The following is a 21,148-nucleotide window of genomic DNA, read 5'->3' on the forward strand; positions in this document are numbered from 1 at the left end:
TCTGCTTCCGTACAGAGGTGCTTTTGCATTGCTTTCAAAGTTGGTTGTGGCAAGTGATCCAATTTAATAATAACACACATCAAACCCGCGTTCTGATTCATTCAGAAAGTTAGTTTATTTCACGTTCAAACATGAAAGGGTTGGGGGATAGATTTTTGCAACAACAAATATACACACGCACACCGTTTCATACTCAGTCACACACAGACTCACAGTCACACACTCACAGTCACATACTCACACACACGCTCAGTCTCTCAGTCTCACACACAGTCACACTCGCACTCAAACACATTCACACATGCAAACTCGCAGTCATGCGCGCACGCTTGCACTCTCACGCACTCTCTCACGCACACTCTCACACTGTAAAATCTCTCTCAGTCTCTCACACTCTTTCGTTCTATCCCTCACGCAACCCACCCTCATGCAACCCACCCTCATGCAACCCACCCTCATGCAACCCACCCTCATGCAACCCACCCTCACGCAACCCACCCTCACGCAACTCTCAATCTCTCTCACACTCTCTCAAAGAACAAAGAACAATACAGCACCGGAACCGGCCCTTTGGCCCTCCAAGCCTGCGCTGCTCATATGCCCACTAGACCATTCTTTTGTATCCCTCTATTCCCAGTCTGTTCATGACTTGGAAGTTGGTGTGCATTTTGGTGATAGTGACCACAATTCGGTTACGTTCACCTTAGTGATGGAAAGGGATAGGCATGAACCTCGGGCCAGTGGTTTTAGCTGGGGGAAGGGTAATTATGAGGCTATTAGGAGAGAATTAGGAAACATAGGTTGGACTAGGAGATTACAGGGACTGGGAACGTCCGACATGTGGAGTTTTTTCAAGGAGCAGCTACTGCGAGTCTGTGATAGGTATGTCCCTGTCAGGCAAGGAGGAATTGGTAGGGCTAGGGAACCGTGGTGCACCAAAAAAGTTTCTTTGTTGGTTAAAAAGAAAAAGGAGGCTTATGTTCGGATGAGACGTGAGCACTCGGGTAGTGCACTAGAAAGCTTTAGATTGGCTAAGAGGGAGTTGAAGAGCGAGCTTAGAAGGGCTAAAAGAGGACATGAGAAGACTTTGGCGGATAGGGTTAAAGAGAATCCTAAGGCGTTCTATAGGTATGTCAAGAACAGAAGGTTGGTTAGGGCAAGTTTAGGGCCAGTTATAGATGGCAGAGGGAAGTTATGTGTGGAACCGGAGGAGATTGGTGAAGCATTGAACCAATATTTCTCTTCGGTGTTCACGCAAGGGGACATGAATATAGCTGAGGAGGACACTGGGTTGCAAGGGAGTAGAATAGACAGTATTACAGTTGATAAGGAGGATGTGCAGGATATTCTGGAGGGTCTGAAAATAGATAAATCCCCTGGTCCGGATGGGATTTATCCAAGGATTCTCTGGGAGGCAAGAGAAGTGATTGCAGAGCCTCTGGCTCTGATCTTCAGGTCGTCGTTGGCCTCTGGTATAGTACCAGAAGATTGGAGGTTAGCGAATGTTGTCCCATTGTTTAAGAAGGGGAACAGAGACTTCCCCGGGAATTATAGACCGGTGAGTCTCACTTCTGTTGTCGGCAAGATGTTGGAAAAAATTATAAGGGATAGGATTTATAGTTATTTGGAGAGTAATGAATTGATAGGTGATAGTCAGCATGGTTTTGTGGCAGGTAGGTCGTGCCTTACTAACCTTATTGAGTTTTTTGAGAAAGTGACCAAGGAGGTGGATGGGGGCAAGGCAGTGGACGTGGTATATATGGATTTTAGTAAGGCGTTTGATAAGGTTCACCATGGTAGGCTTCTGCAGAAAATGCAGATGTATGGGATTGGGGGTGATCTAGGAAATTGGATCAGGAATTGGCTCGCGGATAGGAAACAGAGGGTGGTGGTTGATAGTAAATATTCATCATGGAGTGCGGTTACAAGTGGTGTACCTCAGGGATCTGTTTTGGGGCCACTGCTGTTTGTAATATTTATTAATGATCTGGATGAGGGTATAGTTGGGTGGATTAGCAAATTTGCTGATGACACCAAAGTCGGTGGTGTGGTAGACAGTGAGGAAGGGTGTCGTAGTTTGCAGGAAGACTTAGACAGGTTGCAAAGTTGGGCCGAGAGGTGGCGGATGGAGTTTAATGCGGAGAAGTGTGAGGTAATTCACTTTGGTAGGAATAACAGATGTGTTGAGTATAGGGCTAACGGGAGGACTTTGAATAGTGTGGAGGAGCAGAGGGATCTAGGTGTATGTGTGCATAGATCCCTGAAAGTTGGGAATCAAGTAGATAAGGTTGTTAAGAAGGCATATGGTGTCTTGGCGTTTATTGGTAGGGGGATTGAATTTAGGAGTCGTAGCGTTATGTTGCAACTGTACACAACTCTGGTGCGGCCGCACTTGGAGTACTGTGTGCAGTTCTGGTCCCCACATTACAGGAAGGATGTGGAGGCTTTGGAGAGGGTGCAGAGGAGGTTTACCAGGATGTTGCCTGGTATGGAGGGGAGATCCTATGAGGAGAGGCTGAGGGATTTGGGATTGTTTTCGCTGGAAAGGCGGCGGCTAAGAGGGGATCTTATTGAAACATATAAGATGATTAGAGGTTTAGATAGGGTGGATAGTGATAGCCTTTTTCCTCTGATGGAGAAATCCAGCACGAGGGGGCATGGCTTTAAATTGAGGGGGGGTAGTTATAGAACCGATGTCAGGGGTAGGTTCTTTACCCAGAGGGTGGTGAGGGATTGGAATGCCCTGCCAGCATCAGTAGTAAATGCGCCTAGTTTGGGGGCGTTTAAGAGATCCGTAGATAGGTTCATGGACGAAAAGAAATTGGTTTAGGTTGGAGGGTCACAGTTTTTTTTTTTTAACTGGTCGGTGCAACATCGTGGGCCGAAGGGCCTGTTCTGCGCTGTAATGTTCTATGTTCTATGTTCTATGTGGCTATCTAGATAGGTCTTAAACGATCCCAGCGTGTCCGCCTCAATCACCTTGCTTGGCAGTGCATTCCAGGCCCCCACCACCCTCTGTGTAAAGTACGTTCCCCTGACATCTGTGTTGAACCTTGCCCCCCTCACCTTGAACCCGTGACCCCTTGTGTTCGTCACCTCCGACCTGGGAAAAAGCTTCCCACTGTTCACCCTATCTATGCCCTTCATAATTTTGTACACCTCTATTAGGTCGCCCCTCATCCTCCGTCTTTCCAGGGAGAACAACCCCAGTTTACCCAATCTCTCCTCATAGCTAAGACCCTCCATACCAGGCAACATCCTGGTAAACCTTCTCTGTACTCTCTCCTTCTGGTAATGTGGCGAACAGAACTGGACACAGTATTCCAAATGTGGCCTAACCATCGTTCTATACAGCTGCAACATCATTTGCCAACTTTTATATTCTATGCCCTGTCCAATAAAGGCAAGCATGCCATATGCCTTCTTCACCACTCTCTCCACCTGTGCTGCCACCTTTAAGGATCTGTGGACTTGTACACCCAGGTTCCTCTGTATGTCTATGCTCCTGATGGTTCTGCCATTTATTGTATAGCTCCCCCTTACATTAGATCTACCGAAATGCATCACTTCGCATTTATCTGGATTAAATTCCATCTGCCATTTCTCCGCCCAATGTTCTAGCCTACAGCCTGCTGTATTCTCTGACAATGTTCATCACTATCCGCAACTCTCAATCTCTCTCGCACTCTCTCGCACAATCACACACTCTCACACAATCACAATCACACTCTCTCACACTCACAAAAATACACCCACCCACACAGTAGCAGTCAGATACTCATATGCACACAATCACACTCAAATACACATTCATGCACACATGCACTTACACAATCTCAGTCACATTCTCTCACACGTTCACACACACTCTCAAACACGCACTCAATCATCCATACACACATTCACACAATCACACTCACACGATCTCATTCAAAAACACTCTCATAAAAAAACACTCACAATCACATTTTCACACACACAAAATCACACACTCACACTCGCAAACAATCTCACTCACAAGCACTCTTACAAATAGTCATATACGTACACTGGCAATCATACAAACACACAATCACAGTCACATTTTCACACACATATACACAACCACACTCACATACTCTCTCACACACTTTCATACTCTCACAATCACTCAAACAATTAGACAATCGCACATAATCACAATCACATTCATGCAATCTCACTCACACACACAAACCCAGTCACTCACATACACACACACTTAATCACACACACACAATCACAGTCGCATTTTCACACAAACACAAAATCACGCTCTCACACTCACGCTCATACAAACACACTCATTCACTCACACAAAAACAGACACACTCTCACAATCTCACACTGAACAATCTCACTCTCAATCAGTCACATTTTCACAGATACGCTCACAAAATTCCACTCTCACAATCACACACGCACACTATCAGACTCACACAAACGTACACACACTCCCAATCATAGGGAGGTGGGTCAGATGGCTCTCTGACTCATATCGGTGGTGGAGGAGGGGAGGTGGGAGGGAAGGGAAGTGGGTCAGATGGCTCTCTGACTCAGATCGGGGGGAGGGGGGTGGGTCAGATGGCTCTCTGACTCAGATCAGTGGGGGAGAAGGACCCACGATTGGTCTGGGTGATAGGGAGTGGGGGGGATAAGGGGGTCAGTAATGTTGTGGGAGTGGGGCAATGTCTGCGGGAGCCAGGGGGGAGGCATTTCTTGCCTGGGAGTTGAAGTGGGAAAAATATACAGATGGGTACACATAAGATGGTTGCCTGGCACACAAACAGTCACCTGCGAAAGAGACATTAAACGGGCACTGACTTTCAGTACAGACAGCCACCTGAGATTACAACATAATGGACAGACAGCTATTCAAAGTTAAACATGCAGGAATCAAATCCTACAGGAAGCCAGCCCGGGCTTAAGGATAAGGACATTAGGGGTAGATAATGAGATTAGCTACAGGTGGGATCGGGAATACATAACTGCAGGAAAACCAATTACTGTAAATTACTATATGAATAGGCCGAAACTAAAAACCATTGATAGCCACTCACGTAGGAAATGTATCCATTCATAAGACAATACAATGTGAACATGTTCATGTCTGTATCTGTCTGTATTTGTCTATAACCATGTGTTAACGATCGATCACCTATTTGATTACAACAATGTGATAATGGCTAGATGTCCAGTCCATCTATTGTGTAAAGGGCATAAAGATGGACCGCTCCTATTGTCTCATTGAGAGAAGGTTTGCTGCTTGTTAGTGCCTTTTCTCCACGAAGCTTCGTTAAAATAAAACTGTATTCTTGAAACCTTCAAGCCTGACCCAGTGGTACTTTTCCCACAACAGAGCGATGTGACAGTGGAGCGTTTTACTATCTTTTTCTTTCTGCGTATGCGCAGTTGGATGCACCGATTGGAGCTGCAGGGTTTTGGGCACATTAAACCTTGCCCAAAGGCTCCTGCAGCGTGATTCAGAATTGCTGCTATTTGTTCAGGCAGAGTGCATATGGGGGCGCTTGAGAACGGGTCTAAAAGTCGGATCTGAAACACTCCCAGTTTCAAGTCTACCCAGCACTTAGAATGAAAATGCTAAGATAGGGCCCGATTTTAACTTGTCCTATATCGATTGGGATTCACTTAGTGACATCCAGGAGAGCTTCTTGAAACAGTATATAGATAGTCCAACTAGGAAAGGAGAATAGAAACATAGAAAAACTACAGCACAAAATAGGCCCTTCGGCCCCACAAGTTGTACCGAACATATCCCTACCTTTTAGGCCGACCTATAACCCACCATCCTATTAAGTCCCATGTACTCATCCAGAAGTCTCTTAAAAGACCCTATTGAGTTTGCCTCCACCACCACTGACGGCAGCTGATTCCACTCGCCCACCACCCTCTGTGTGAAAAACTTCCCCCTAACATTTCCCCTGTACCTACCCCCCAGCACCTTAAACCTGTGTCCTCTCGTAGCAGCCATTTCCACCCTGGGAAAAAGCCAGGGTCCACCCGATCTATGCCTCTCAACATCTTATAAACCTTTATTAGATCTCCTCTCATCCTACGTCTCTCCAAGGAGAAAAGACCGAGCTCCCTCAGCCTATCCTCATAAGGCATGCCAATCAATCCAGGCAACATCCTTGTAAATCTCCTCTGCACCCTTTCAATCATTTCCACATCCTTCCTGTAATGAGGTGACCAGAACTGAGCACAGTACTCCAAGTGGGGTCTGACAAGGGGCTTATATAGCTGCATCATTATCCCTGGACTCCTAAACTCAATCCCTCGATTGATAAAGGCCAGCACACCATACGCCCTCTTAACCACCTCCTCCACCTGCGGGGCCGATTTTAGAGTCCTATGGACCCGGACACCAAGGTCCTTCTGATCCTCTACAGTACTAAGAGTCTTTCCCTTTATATTGTACTCCTTCATCCCATTTGACCTGCCAAAATGGACCACTACGCATTTATCTGGGTTGAAGTCCATCTGCCACTTCTCCGCCCAGTCTTGCATCCTATCTATGTCCCTCTGTAACTTCTGACATCCCTCCAGACTATCCACAACGCCACCAACCTTCGTGTCGTCGGCAAACTTACCAACCCATCCCTCCACTTCCCCATCCAGGTCATTTATGAAAATGACAAACAGCAAGGGTCCCAGAATAGATCCCTGGGGCACACCACTGGTGACCGACCTCCATTTAGAAAAAGACCCATCTATACACACTCTCTGCCTCCTTTGGGCAAACCAGTTCTGGATCCACAGGGCAGCAGCACCTTGGATCCCATGCCCTCTCACTTTTTCTAGAAGCCTTGCATGGGGGACCTTATCGAACGCCTTGCTAAAATCCATATAAACCACATCTACCGCTTTCCCTTCGTCAATGTGTTTAGTCACATTTTCGAAGAACTCCACCAGGCTCATAAGGCACGATCTGCCTTTGACAAAGCCATGCTGAGTATTCTTGAGCATACTAAACCTCTCTAAATGCTCATAAATCCTGTCCCTCAGGATCTTCTCCATCAGCTTACCAACCACTGAGGTTAGACTCATCGGTCAGTAATTACCTGGGATATCCCTATTCCCCTTCTTGAAAATAGGAACCACATCCGCAATCCTCCGGCACCTCTCCCATCTCCATCGACGACACAAAGATCATCGCCAGAGGCTCTGCAATCTCTTCCCTCGCTTCCCACAGTAACCTGGGGTACATCCCATCCGGACCCGGCGACTTATCTATCTTGATGCCATTCAAAGATTCCAGCACAACCTCTTTGTTAAAGTCCACATGCTCAATCTTTTCAGTCCACCGCAAGCCCACAGTACATCCACCCAGGTCCTTTTCCTCTGTGAAAACCGAGGCAAAATACTCATTAAGCACCTCATAGAAATCATAGAAACCCTACAGTGCAGAAGGAGGCCATTCGGCCCATCGAGTCTGCACCGACCACAATCCCACCCAGGCCCTACCCCCCACATATTTACCCGCTAATCCCTCTAATTTACGCATCTCAGGGGCAATTTTAACCTGGCCAATCAACCTAACCCGCACATCTTTGGACTGTGGGAGGAAACCGGAGCACCCGGAGGAAACCCACGCAAACACGAGGAGAATGTGCAAACTCCACACAGACAGTGACCTGAGCCGGGAATCGAACCCGGGACCCTGGAGCTGTGAAGCAGCAGTGCTAACCACTCTGTGCTACCGTGCCGCCCTCTGCCATTTCTACTGGTTCCGTCTATACGGACCTTTTATAGGCCCTATTCCTTCACGTCTCACCCTTTTACTTTTCACATATTTATAGAACGCCTTAGGGTTCTCCTTAATCCTACTTGCCAAGGCCTTCTCGTGACCCCTTCTGGCTCTCCTAATTTCCTTCTTTAGTCCCTTCCTACAAGCCGTATACTCATCTAGATCCCTATGTTCAAGGAAGTTCTCCTGAACACATTTCAGAAATACCTTGCCCTCCCTTCACTTTACCCTTACAATATCAAAACCAATATTTGGGTAATTAACATTCTCCTCTTCCTCCATTTTCCCTGCTCTTTTGGACAGCTCTTGCTCCAAACTACTTTGACCACCATCTGGCTGTCCTCGGTACTCATTTTCCTTAACCTCGGGGATAGTAATATCATCATATTAGATATGATCAGATCAGTTTCTGAGGATCCTCTCATCTGGTTTCTCCTTGCTCTGCACCAACTCCATTCTGAACCTGTATCTCTCTGCAGGTCTGGAGTAAACTGTGCACACCTCCAGTTCATCACCTCCATAATGAACTGGAGCTGGAGCTGGAGGAACTTCAGATCATTCGGGAGGCAGAGCTGGTCATAGATAGAAGCTTCAGGGATGTAGTTACTCCGAAGAATGAAGATAGATGGGTGACGGTGAGAGGGGCTGGGAGGAAACAGTCAGTACAGGGATCCCCTGTGGGTCATTCCCCTCGGCAACAAGCATACCGCTTTGGATACTGTTGAGGGGCACGACCTACCAGTGGTAAGCCACGGTGACCGGATCTCCAGCACTGAGTCCGTTCCTGTGGCTCAGAAGGGAAGAGGGGAGGGCAGGAGAGCAATAGTTATTGGGGACTTGATAGTTAGAGGGACAGATAGGAGGTTCTGTGGCAGCGAAAGAGACTCACGGATGGTATGTTGCCTCCCGGGTGCCAGGGTCCATGACGTCTCGGACCGTGTTTTCAGGATCCTTGAGGGGGAGGGGGAACAGTCACAGGTTGTGGTACACATCGGTAGCAACGACATAGGTAAGAGAAGGGACGGGGATTTAAAACAGGAATTTAGGGAGCTAGGGTGGAAACTGAGAGCCAGGACAAACCATGTTGTAATCTCTGGTTTGTTGTCGGTGCCATGTGCTAGCGAGTTGAGGAACAGGGAGAGAGTGCAGATAAACACGTGGCTGCAGGGATGGTGTAGGAGGGAGGGTTTCACTTACAAAGCACATTCTGGGGAAGGTGGGACATGTACAAACAGGACGGTTTGTACCTGAACCAGAGGGGCACCAATATCCTGGGAAGGAAATATGCTACGGCTCTTCGAGGGGTTTAAACTAATTTGTCAGGGGGATGGGAAAACGAGCTGTAGTCCAGAAGCCAGTGTTGAGTGTAGTGAAGTACTGAGGAAGGTATCAAGGTCGCAGGAGTGTACCGGCAGACAAGAAGGTGGGTTAAAGTGCGTCTACTTCAATGCAAGGAGCATCCGGAATAAGTTACGTGAACTTGGAGCATGGATTGGTACTTGAGACTACGATGTTGTGGCCATTACGGAGACATGATTAGAACAGGGACTGGAATGGTTGTTGGAAGTTCCGGAGTATAGATGTTTTAGTAAGAGTAGGGAAGGTGGTAAAAGAGGGGGAGGAGTAGCATTGTTAATCAAGGATAGTTTAATGGCTGCAGAAAGGCACTTCGAGGGGGATCTGCCGACTGAGGTAATATGGGCTGAAGTTAGAAATAGGAAAGGAGCGGTCACGTTGTTAGGAGTTTTCTATAGGCCCCCAAATAGTAATAGAGATATAGAGGAAGAAATTGCAAAGGAGATTATGGATAGGTGTGGAGGTCACAGGGTAGTTGTCATGGGGGACTTTAACTTTAGAACCATAGAAACAGGCCTTTTGGCCCTTCTTGTCTGTGCAGAACCATTTTTTGCCTAGTCCTACTGACCTGCACTTGGACCATATCCCTCCACACCCCTCTCATCCATGAACCCGTCCAAGTTTTTCTTAAATGTTAAAAGTGACCCCACATTTACCACTTTATCCGGCAGCTCATTCCATTCTCCCACCACTCTCTGCGTGACGAAGCCCCCCCTAATATTCCCTTTAAACTTTTCTCCTTTCACCCTTAACCCATGCCCTCTGGTTTTTTTTCTCCCCTAGCCTCAGTGAAAAAAGCCTGCTTGCATTCACTCTATCAATACCAATCAGAATCTTATACACCTCTATCAATTCTCCCCTCACGCTCCAGGGAATAAATCTACGCTCCAGGCAATAAAGTCCCAACCTATTCAATCTCTCTCTGTAACTCAGCTTCTCAAGTCCCGGCAACATCCTTGTGAACCTTCTCTGCACTCTTTCAACCTTATTTACATCCTTCCTGTAACTAGGTGACCAAAACTGTACACAATACTCTAAATTCAGCCTCACCAATGCCTTGTATAACCTTACCATAACACTCCAACTTTTATACTCGATACTCCGATTTATAAAGGCCAATGTACCAAAGGCACTCTTTACGACTCTATCCACCTGTGACATCACTTTTAGGGAATTCTGTACCTGTATTCCCAGATCCCTCTGTTCAACTGCACTCTTCAGAGTCCTACCATTTACCCTGTACGTTCTACTTTGGTTTGTCCTTCCAAAGTGCAATGTCTCACACTTGTCTGCGTTAAATTCCATTTGCCATTTTTCAGCCCATTTTTCTAGTTGGTCCAAATCCCTCTGCAAGCTTTGAAAACCTTCCTCACTGTCCACTACACCTCCAATCTGTGTATCATCAGCAAATTTGCTGATCCAATTCACCACATTATCATCCAGATCATTGATATAGATGACAAACAACAATGGACACAACACCGATTCCTGCGGCACACCACTAGTCACAGGCCTCCACTCAAGAGAAGCAATCCTTTCCAAATATTACATAGAACATAGAAAAACTGCAGCACAAACAGGCCCTTCGGCCCACAAGTTGCGCCGGTCATGTCCCTACCTACCTAGGCCTATATATAGGCTTACCTATAACCCTCAATCCTATTAAGTCCCATGTACTCATCCCGTATAGAACATAGAATATTGATTGGAACCTTTATAGGTCGAATAGTTCGGATGGGGCAGTTTTTGTAGTGTGTGCAGGAGGGTTTCCTGACACAATATGTGGATAGGCCGACAAGAGGTGGGGCCACATTGGACTTGGTACTGGGTAATGAACCGGGCCAAGTGTTAGATTTGTTTGTGGGAGAGCACTTTGGAGATAGTGACCACAATTCGGTGTCTTTCATTATTGAAATGAAGGGGGATAGGGCCATACGGCAGGGCAAGGTTTATAATTGGGGGAGGGGTAAGTATGATGCGATTAGGCAAGAATTAGGGAGCATAAGATGGGAACAGAAACTGTCAGGGAAAGGCACAAATGAAAAGTGGAGCTTGTTCAAGAAACAAATACTGCATGTCCTTAATAGGTATGTCCCTGTCAGGCAGGGAAGAAATGGCCGAGTGAGGGAACCATGGTTCACAAAAAAGGTTGAATGTCTTGTCAAGAGGAAAAAGGAAGCGTATGTAAGGATGAGAAAACAAGGTTCAGTTGGGTTGCTTGAGGGTTACAAGGTAGCAAGGAATGGGCTAAAAAAAAGGGCTTAGGAGAGCTACGAGGGGGCATGAGAAGTCCTTGGCGGGTCGGATCAAGGAAAACCCCAAGGCTTTTTACTCTTATGTGAGAAATAAAAGAATGACCAGGGTGAGGTTAGGGCCGGTCAAGGACAGTAGTGGGATCTTGTGCATGGAGTCAGAAGAGATAGGAGAGGCGATTAATAAATACTTTTCTTCAGTGTTCACCAAGGAGAGGGGCCATGTTTTTGAGGATGAGAGTGTGATACAGGCTGATAGGCTGGAGGAGGTAGATGTTCTGAGGGAAGGTGTATTAGCAATTTTGAAAAACCTGAAGGTCGATAAGTCCCCTGGGCCAGATGGTATATATCCTAGGATTCTTTGGGAGGCAAGGGATGAGATTGCAGAGCCTTTGGCTTTGATCTTTGGGTCCTCACTGTCCAGTGCCAGAGGACTGGAGAGTGGCGAATATTGTTCCTCTGTTCAAGAAAGGAAATAGGAATGACCCTGGTAATTATAGGCCGGTTAGTCTTACTTCGGTGGTCGGTAAGTTAATGGAAAAGGTCCTGAGGGATAGGATTTATGGCCATTTGGAAAGATGCAGCTTAATCCGGGATAGTCAACATGGATTCATGAAGGGTAAGTCTTGCTCACAAATTTGATAGAATTCTTTGAGGAGGTAACTAAGTGTGTAGATGAAGGTAGAGCAGTTGATGTCATATACATGGATTTTAGTAAGGCGTTTGATAAGGTTCCCCATGGTCGGCTCATGAAGAATGTAAGGAGGTGTGGGATAGAGGGAAATTTGGCCGATTGGATAAGTAACTGGCTGTCTCATAGAAGTGACATAGAAGACAGAGGGTGGTGGTGGATGGAAAATTTTCAGACTGGAGACCAGTTACCAGCGGAGTACCACAGGGATCAGTGCTGGGTCCTCTATTTGTGATTTTTATCAATGACTTGGAGGAGGGGGCTGAAGGGTGGGTCAGTAAATTTGCTGATGACACCAAGATTGGTGGAGTAGTGGATGAGGTGGAGGGCTGTTGTTGGCTGCAAAGAGACATTGATAAGATGCAGAGCTGGGCTGAAAAATGGCAGATGGAGTTTAGCCCTGATAAGTGCAAGGTGATTCATTTTGGTAGGACAAATTTGAATGCGGATTACAGGGTCAACGGCAGGGTTCTGAGGAATGTGGAGGAACAGAGAGATCTTGGGGTTCATATCCACAGATCTCTGAAGGTTGCCACTCAAGTGGATAGAGCCGTGAAGAAGGCCTATAGTGTGTTAGCGTTTATTAACAGGGGGTTTGAGTTTAAGAGCCGTGGGGTTATGCTGCAACTGTACAGGACCTTGGTGAGACCACATTTGGAATATTGTGTACAGTTCTGGTCACCTCACTATAAGAAGGATGTGGAAGCATTGGAGAGGAGTGCAGAGGAGATTTACCGGGATGCTGCCTGGTTTGGAGGGTAGGTCTTATGAGGAAAGGTTGAGGGAGCTAGGGCTTTTCTCTTTAGAGCGGAGGAGGATGAGAGGCGACTTAATAGAGGTTAATAAGATGATGAGGGGGGATAGATAGACTGGACGTTCAGAGACTATTTCCTCGGGTGGATATAGCTGTTATTAGGGGGCATAACTATAAGGTTCATGGTGGGAGATATAGGAGGGATGTCCGAGGTAGGTTCTTTACTCAGAGAGTGGTTGGGGTGTGGAATAGACTGCCTGCTGTGATAGTGGAGTCGACACTTTAGGAACTTTCAAGCGGTTATTGGATAGGCACATGGAGCACACCAGAATGATAGGGAGTGGGATAGCTTGATCTTGGTTTCGGACAAAGCTCGGCACAACATCGAGGGCCGAAGGGCCTGTATTGTGCTGTACTGTTCTATGTTCTATGTATCAAAATGCTTGTAACTCATATCCCTGATCAGTGATTGGAGTGGAGATATCGCAATGATCGTCCCACTGTCGCAAACTCCCACTGTCCAAACATTGATGAAATCTCCGGCCTCGAACTTTGATTAGCCACATCACTGCTAGAAATCTAGAACTCATCATAGTGTTGCAGCTTCACTCATTTTATTTCAAATAGATACTTGGCTTCCTTTGAATTTTTCACATTTCTCTGGATTTTTCCTCAGAGTGCCTAAGACCAGGAGAGGCCGTTGGAAAGGGAAGGATGCTAGAGCTCTGTCCCCTAGCATCAAGAAACAACAGATGACACTGGATGACTATACGAAATACACAAGGTTAAGTTCTCCATGTTATGTTATGTGGAATTGCTGAATAATGTTGTCATTTCTCAGTGACTGCAAAGTACATCCTGTACCAGATGGTCTGGCGAACTTGGGTCCTCTGTGGTGCCTGCAATGAGTTTCCAGTAGTGTGAACAATCTCACTCAGCCACACCTACACACACACACACATACAGGCGCAGAGACACACACAGGCACAGAGACACACAGGCACAGAGACACACACATTGTCCACTGGGGCACGCACACACACACACACAGAGGCATATAGACACACCACACAGGCGCACACATATACATATTGTCCACTGAGAGAAACACACACGCGCGCACTGCATGCATTGAAAGCTTGTCCCAGTAATGGTAACTATTATCAATTGTGGTAAAAACCCATCTAGTTCACTAATTCTTTAGTGAAGGAAATCTACCATTCTTACCTAGTCTGGCCTACATATGACTCCAGACCCATAGCAATATGGTTGACTCTTCGCTGCTTTTTTAAATGGCCAAGCGAGACATTCAGCTGAAGGGCAATTAAGGATGGGCAATAAATGTTGGCTGTTCCAGTGGCATGAAAGAACAAAAAGCATTAAATTTCTCCATTGTACAAACATTCTCAATTGCATTGACTCCATCAAAACCCACAAGTGGAAATACAGCTGTAAAGGTTAGAACATAATTTATGTATTAGATGAATTGCCTTCTACTAATTTTGTTTTTCAGGAAGTTGAAGATGAAGCTTCAGCCTCTGACAGGCTTGTCTCCCAACATTCAAGCTAACCCACGAGTCTTCTGGCCTGGTCACACTTTGGATAAAGTGCGCATGCACCTCCCGAATGTCCAGTTAGAGCACAAAGACGTATTCTTTAGTAGTACCCGTGAAGATACAAGACTCAGTTCCCATAACTACCAAATTGACAAGGGTTGGCCCATCAGTAACCAAGGATATCTTACATATGGAGATATCGAATTGAACAAGCGTTACTGGCTGTGATCTACCTACTGGTAGTTGGACTGTGTCTGCAGATGGTTCTCTTTGTGGCACTCAGACATTGCTGAAATCTGCCGACTCCTTCTCAGAAACATGAATTTGTGTCAAAAGTTGTACAAAGTCTGAGTTTAGATAACAAATTTAAAAAGCCTCTGCAGAGAGTGAGAGGTGGACTTTTACCTCCTTGGCCAGGTTCCTTACAATTTTTTCAACTGAACATGCACTTTGCAGTGTAATTGTAAATATACATCATGTTGTGACAGCAAAACATCTTAAAACCAAATAAAATGATTTATTCACAATTCATTTTTATGAAGGTCGACTGACTGTTCCCATTAACTAATCATACAAGGATTGAGGAAGGGGTGTTGATTTAAGGATCAGGTAAGAGAAACAGAGGAATATCAGTAAGATCTTTTGCCCCAGTAAATGGTAACCTGCAACTCACTGAATCATAAATTGTTATGGCACAGAAGGGAGTCATTTGGGCCATCGTATTTGCATCAGCTCTTTAAATGAGCTTCATGACTTTGTGTCGTTACCCTGCCTATTCCCAGTACTCATAACCATAAGATATAGGAGCAGAATTGGGCCATTTAGCCTATCGCACCTGCTCCGCCATTCAACCATGCCTGATAAATGTCTCAGCCCCATTCTCCCACCTTTTCCCGATAACCCTTACCAATCAAGAACCTACCTATCTCTGTCTTAAATACACTCAATGACCTGGCCTCCACAGATTTTCTGTAGCAATGAATTCCATAGATTCACCACCCTCTGGCTGAAGCAATTTCTCCTCATCTCAGTTCTAAAGTGCAGTGCCCTTGGATCCTAGTCTCGCCCATTAATGGAAACAACTTCCCCATGTCCACTCTATCCAGGCCTTTAAGTATTCTGCAAATTTCAGTGAGATCCCCCACCCGCTCCCCCACCCATCTTTCTAAACTCCATCCAATACAGACCCAGAGAACTCAAATGCTCCTTGTACGTCAAGCTTTTCATTCCCAGGATCATTCTCGTCCACCTTCTGTGGACCAGCATATCCTTACTGAGATGCGGGGCCCAAAACTGCTCACAATATTCCAAATGTGGTCTGACCAGAGCCTTACAAAGCCTCAGCAGTACAGTATTTTGTATTCTAGTCATCTCGATATGAATGCTAAGGTTGCATTTGCTTTCCTAACTACCAATTCAACCTGAAAGTTAACCTGCAAGAGAATCCTGAACTTGAACTCCCAAGTCCCTTTGCGCTTCCGATTTCTAAATTATCTCCCCATTTAGAAAATAGTCTACGCTTCTATTCTTCCTACCAAAGTGCATAACCTCACTTATGAGGGACATAGATTAGGTAGATAGTCAACATCTTTTCCCAGTGGTAGGGGAGTCTAAAACTAGAGGGCATAGGTTTAAGGTGAGAGGGGAGAGATACAAAAGGGTCCAAAGGGGCAATCTTTTCACAGAGAGTTGTGAGTGTCTGGAACGAGCTGCCAGAGGTAGTAGTAGACGGGTACAATTTTGTCTTTTAGAAAGCATTTAGGTATTGATCAGATGGGTTTAGAGAGATATGGGCCAAACATGGGTAACTGGGACTAGTTTAATGGTAAACACTGGGCGGCATGGACAAGTTGAGCCGAAGGGTCTGTTTCTATGCTGTAAATCTCTATGACTCACACTTAGCCATGTTATATTTCATCTATTTTGCCCATTCTCCTAACCTGTCCAAGTCCTTCTGCAGCCTCCCCGCCTCCTCAATACTACCTGTCCCTCCACCTATCTTTGTATCATCTGCAAATGCCCTCAGTTCCTTCATCCAGATCATTGATGTATAAAGTAAAAAGTTGTGGTCTCAACACTGACCCCTGCAACACTCCATTAGTCATCAGCTGCCATCCTGAAAAGGACCCCTTTATCCCCAGTCTCTGCCTTCTGCCAGTCAGTCAATCTTCTATCCATGCTAGCACCTTGCCTCGAACACTGTGGGCTCTTATCTTATTCAGCAGCCTTGTGCGGCACCTTGTCAAAGGCCTTCTGGAAATTTAAGTAAACAACATCCACTGGCTCTCTCATTACCATTAAACTGCTCATTGTCTCCTCAAAGAACTCTAACAGATTTGTCAGGCATGACTTCCCCTTGATGAAACCCTCCACATCACGACAGAACTACATGAGGATGATGGAAGCAGAGATAATCAATTATTTCCAAAACAAAATTGGATAGGCACTCAACGGAAATACACTTATAGAGCTTAAAAAATCAAGTGGGGAAATGTGATTGCACTGCTTCACTGGGAGCAGGCATTGACACTTCCGTGCAGAATGGCCATGCTTTGTACAGCAATGCTTCTGTCACTCTCTGGAATTTCATCAAACCGATCTTGTCATACTGCGGAAGGAGGTCATTTGGCCCATCAAGCCTGCACCGACAAAAATCCCACCCAGGCCCTCATACATTTACTGTTCTAATCCCCTGACATTAAGGGGTGATTTAGCATAGCCAACCCAACTAACCTGCACATCTTTGGACTAGAGCACCCGGAGGAAACCCAGGCAGACATATGGAGAATGTGCAAACTCCACACGGGCAGTCTGGAGGCCGGAATTGAACCCGGGTCCCTGGCACTGTGAGGCAGCAGTGCTAACCACTGTGCCGCCCTATTTCTGTGATTATGGTCCCTTCTGTAACCATTCTGTGAAGGTTCAAAAATGGGAACAATCCACATTATTGGGCACAGAGAGTGAGAGGCCAGGCACAGGGAGAAAGAAACCAGGATCCAGCAGAAAGAGAGAGAGACCAGGTTCCTGCACGGAGAGAGAGACAGAGACAGAGACAGAAAGGAAGAGACCAGGTTCCTGTACAGAGAGAGAGAGAGACAGAGACAGAGACAGAGAGAAAGAGACCAGGTTCCTGCACGGAGAGAGAGACAGAGACAGAGACAGAAAGGAAGAGACCAGGTTCCTGTACAGAGAGAGAGAGAGAGAGACAGAGAGACAGAGAGAAAGAGACCAGATTCCTACACGGAGAGAGGCAGAGAGAGAGAGAGAGGGAGAGAGACTTGATGGGCTGAAGGGCCTTTTTGGTGCTGTTACTCCATTGTAACATTTGAAGGAAAGGCTGGAGACAGGAGAAAGGAGTAAAACTGAGTACTTTACATACATAGTTATAACTTATAATGTTAAGACTGCTTGTTTTGTTTTAATTCTTTCATATACAATAAAGTTTGCCTTTGTTTAAAAATGTAAACAAAGAACAGTAACAGCACAGGAACAGGCCCTTCGGCCCTCCAAGCCTGCACCAATCATGATGCCTCCCTAAACTAAAACCGTATGCACTTATGGAATCCGTATCCTTCCATTCCCATCCTATTCATGGATTCTTCTTGATGTCCCTTAAATGCCGCTATCATACCAGATCCCATCACCTCCCTGGGTAGTGCACTCCAGACATTCACCCCCGTGTAAAAAAACTTGCCTCGCACATCTCCTCTGAACCTTTCCCCACACACCTTAAACCTTGATTTTCTATGCTATGAAAGAGCATCTGACTATCCACTTTGTCCATGGGACTCATAATCTTGTAAACTTCTATCAGGTTGCCCCTCAACCTCCGTCATTCCAGTGAGAACAAACCGAGTTTATCCAATCTCTCCTCATAGCTAATACCCTCCAGACCAAGCAACATCCTGGTAAACCTCTTCTGTTCCTCTTCCAAAGCATCCACCTCCTTCTGGCAACCAGAATTGTACACAATATTCCAAATGAAGCCTAGCTAAGGTTCTGTCCAGCTGCCACATGACCTGCAAATTTTTATACTCAATGCCCTGACCAATGAAGACAAGCATGCCGTATGCCTTCTTATCCACTTGTGTTGCACTTTCAGTGATCAGTGGACATATATGCCTAGATCTCTCTGCCTGTCAATACTCCTAGCATTTACTGTATAATTCCTACATGCAAGGGAAGAGAAGTGTCAGCGATGGACCATGTGAGGGCGATAGAGGGGTGGAAATTGGAAGTTAAATTGACTATGGGGGAAACCGGAGCACCCGGAGGAAACCCACGCAGACACGAGGAAAACATGCAAACTCCACACAGTGACTGTATCTGAACTAGTTTTTGCTGCTATCTATCTCTTTCTTTCTCTCTCAAGTAATCCTTTTTTTGCTTTCTGCAATGTGTTCATTTTAAATTATTCAATAAAATAAATTCAACTTATCAGTGCTGTCTACGTCTATTCTGAGGAATGAATGGAATATGAATAACATGCATTGACATTCTCCTCTTCAGTACTCGAACAACATCTTCAAAAGAAAATCTGATTAGGCATGACCTACAAAATCCATACTGACTTTCTCTGATAGCTGAGAGTTGAAACCGAGTTGTTCCTGTCATTTGAAACGAAAACATATTAATTCTGGTTGAAAGCTTTATTTATATAGCAGACCCTGCTCGCAGGACAGTCCAATACTTCCCAGTCATTTCCTTAGGTAAAGGCACCACACCCGGGCAGGGAACCTGCCCCTCCACTTCACACATGCATTCCCGCAGGCAGTACTTTTTAGGTCCAAAGTGTGCAGGATGTGAATGTTCCTTCTGAACTTGCTCATCCGCTTCCAGTAACGCACTGTGAAAAAACACAATACATCATCAGCAGCTACTCACATTTTACACAGACAAGAATCAACACATCAGCAAGTCCCGTCCTCTCAAACTCATGTACAAAATACTGTTAAAATTATTTCACTGGCCAGGCCAGCATTTATTGCCCATCCCAAAATGCCCTTGTGAAGGCGGGGCTGAGTTGTTTTCTTGAACCACTGCAGTCCCTGGGGTGTGTCCCTGGGGTGTGTAGGTACACCAACAGTGCTGTTCGGGAAGGACTTCCAGGAATTTTCACCCAGCAACAGTGAAGGAATGGAGATATATTTCTAAGTCAGGAAGGTGAGTGACTTGGAGAGGAATTTCCAGGTGATGGTGTTCCCAGGAATCTGCTGCTCTTGTCCTTTTAGACTGATAGGCATTTGGCAAATTTGAAAGCTCATAATGGCTCCTCCAGACTTTTCACTGGGAGAGGCAGGGAGTCTCGCACCTCAAAACTCAGCCTGTGGTGCACAGTGCTGGCATGGGGACTGCACAGTGTGGGGGGGGGGGCGGTCGGCGCGGCCAGGGGGACCGCGCTGGGGGGGGCCAGGGGGACCGCGCTGGGAGCAGTCGTGCGGCCAGGGGGACCGCGCTGTGGGCAGTCGGCACGGGCAGCGGGACCGCGCTGTGGGCAGTCGGCACGGGCAGCGGGACCGCGCTGTGGGCAGTCGGCGCGGCCAGGGGGACCGTGCTGGGGGCGGCCAGGGGGACCGCGCTGGGGGCAGTCGGCACGGGCAGCGGGACCGCGCTGTGGGCAGTCGGCACGGGGACCGTGCTGTGGGGGATCGGCACTGGCAGAGGCACAGCGCTGTGGGGGATCGGCATTGGAAGACGCACAGCGGTGTGGGGTTTGGCACTGGCAGAGAGACAGCACTGTGGGTGATCGACAATGGCAGAGAGACAACAATGCGGCTGGATGGCACAGAAGACAGGTAATGCTGAAGAATATTAAGCCTGTCTCTCGGGGGATTGCAGTATTTGGGCGGTGGGGTGGGGAGTAAGGACGGCTGCACTATCAGAAGGGGAAGGAGGGAAGGGAAGGAGAGTTTGGTAGGTACTATGAACTGCCACCCTGTTGGAAAGTCAGAACCGAGGGAATGCTGCACTGTCAGAGGTATTGTGTTGGGGCGCTGCATTCGGAGTTGCAGTGTTGGGGTGTTGCACTGTCAGAGATGCTGCGGGGAAAGTGCACGATCAGAGGTGCTGGGTTGGGGGTGCTGTACTGTCAGAGTTGATGTGCTGGGAGTGTTGTACTGTCAGAGACGCTGTGTTGGGGATATTGCATTGCCAGAAATGCAGTCTTGGCCAGGGTGTTGCATTGTCAGAGGAGCTGCTTTGGGGTGGGGGGAGGGGGAAATCCTGTCAGAGGTCCTGTGTCAACGGTGTGCACTGTCAGAGATGATGGGGGTGATTTTACCATTTTTCTTCTAAGTACTGGGTGGACTTGAAAATGGGAGAGTTTCAGATCCGTCTTTTGGACGTGTTTTTAGGTACCCCCATACACACTCTGCCTGCAAAATTTTGAGCAAGTCTGTTACTTGCTGCAGAAGCGTGTGTGGGTGGGGCTTAACGCACCCGAAAGCCTGCAGAGGGAGGTAGTGCGCATATGCAGGCCTCGGGTGCTGCACATGGGCATTAGCAGTTGCAGGGGTCAGACAGAAAAGAGCATTAAGGCCCCTGCCTACTGCAGGCAGCCTGAAGCAGCTCCAATCCCCCCCCACCCCCTCCCCCTTGCAATCGCAGGGGCCAGCGGCCCAAGATACAGTCCCCACTGCCCAGACTGATCGCAGACCCCTCTCCCTCACCGATTGCGGACCTGTCGCCCTCCCCCCACTGATCGCTGCAGAGTGGCAGTGGGCCCCCTCCCCACCATTAGCCCCCACTCCCCAC

At 46.9% G+C, this 21,148-nt stretch overlaps 2 protein-coding genes across 3 annotated transcripts in view; one reads left to right on the forward strand and one right to left on the reverse strand.

Annotated features, from left to right (window-relative positions):
• efcab12 (EF-hand calcium binding domain 12) overlaps nucleotides 1–14,924 on the forward strand; it is an 80,347-nt gene extending 65,423 nt beyond the window's left edge. The window contains exons 5-6 of the mRNA XM_078209287.1: nucleotides 13,516–13,623; nucleotides 14,353–14,924. Coding sequence (XP_078065413.1) covers nucleotides 13,516–13,623; nucleotides 14,353–14,623 — 379 coding nt within the window. The 3' untranslated portion in view covers nucleotides 14,624–14,924. The remainder of the gene's footprint in view (nucleotides 1–13,515; nucleotides 13,624–14,352) is intronic.
• mrps25 (mitochondrial ribosomal protein S25) overlaps nucleotides 14,893–21,148 on the reverse strand; it is a 41,087-nt gene continuing 34,831 nt past the window's right edge. For both annotated transcript variants that reach the window (XM_078209289.1, XM_078209288.1), the window contains exon 4: nucleotides 14,893–19,241. In XM_078209289.1, the coding sequence (XP_078065415.1) occupies nucleotides 19,049–19,241 (193 nt within the window). In that variant the 3' untranslated portion in view covers nucleotides 14,893–19,048. The remainder of the gene's footprint in view (nucleotides 19,242–21,148) is intronic.

The sequence above is a fragment of the Mustelus asterias genome, chromosome 3, assembly GCF_964213995.1.
Source record: "Mustelus asterias chromosome 3, sMusAst1.hap1.1, whole genome shotgun sequence".
Taxonomy (NCBI): domain Eukaryota; kingdom Metazoa; phylum Chordata; class Chondrichthyes; order Carcharhiniformes; family Triakidae; genus Mustelus; species Mustelus asterias.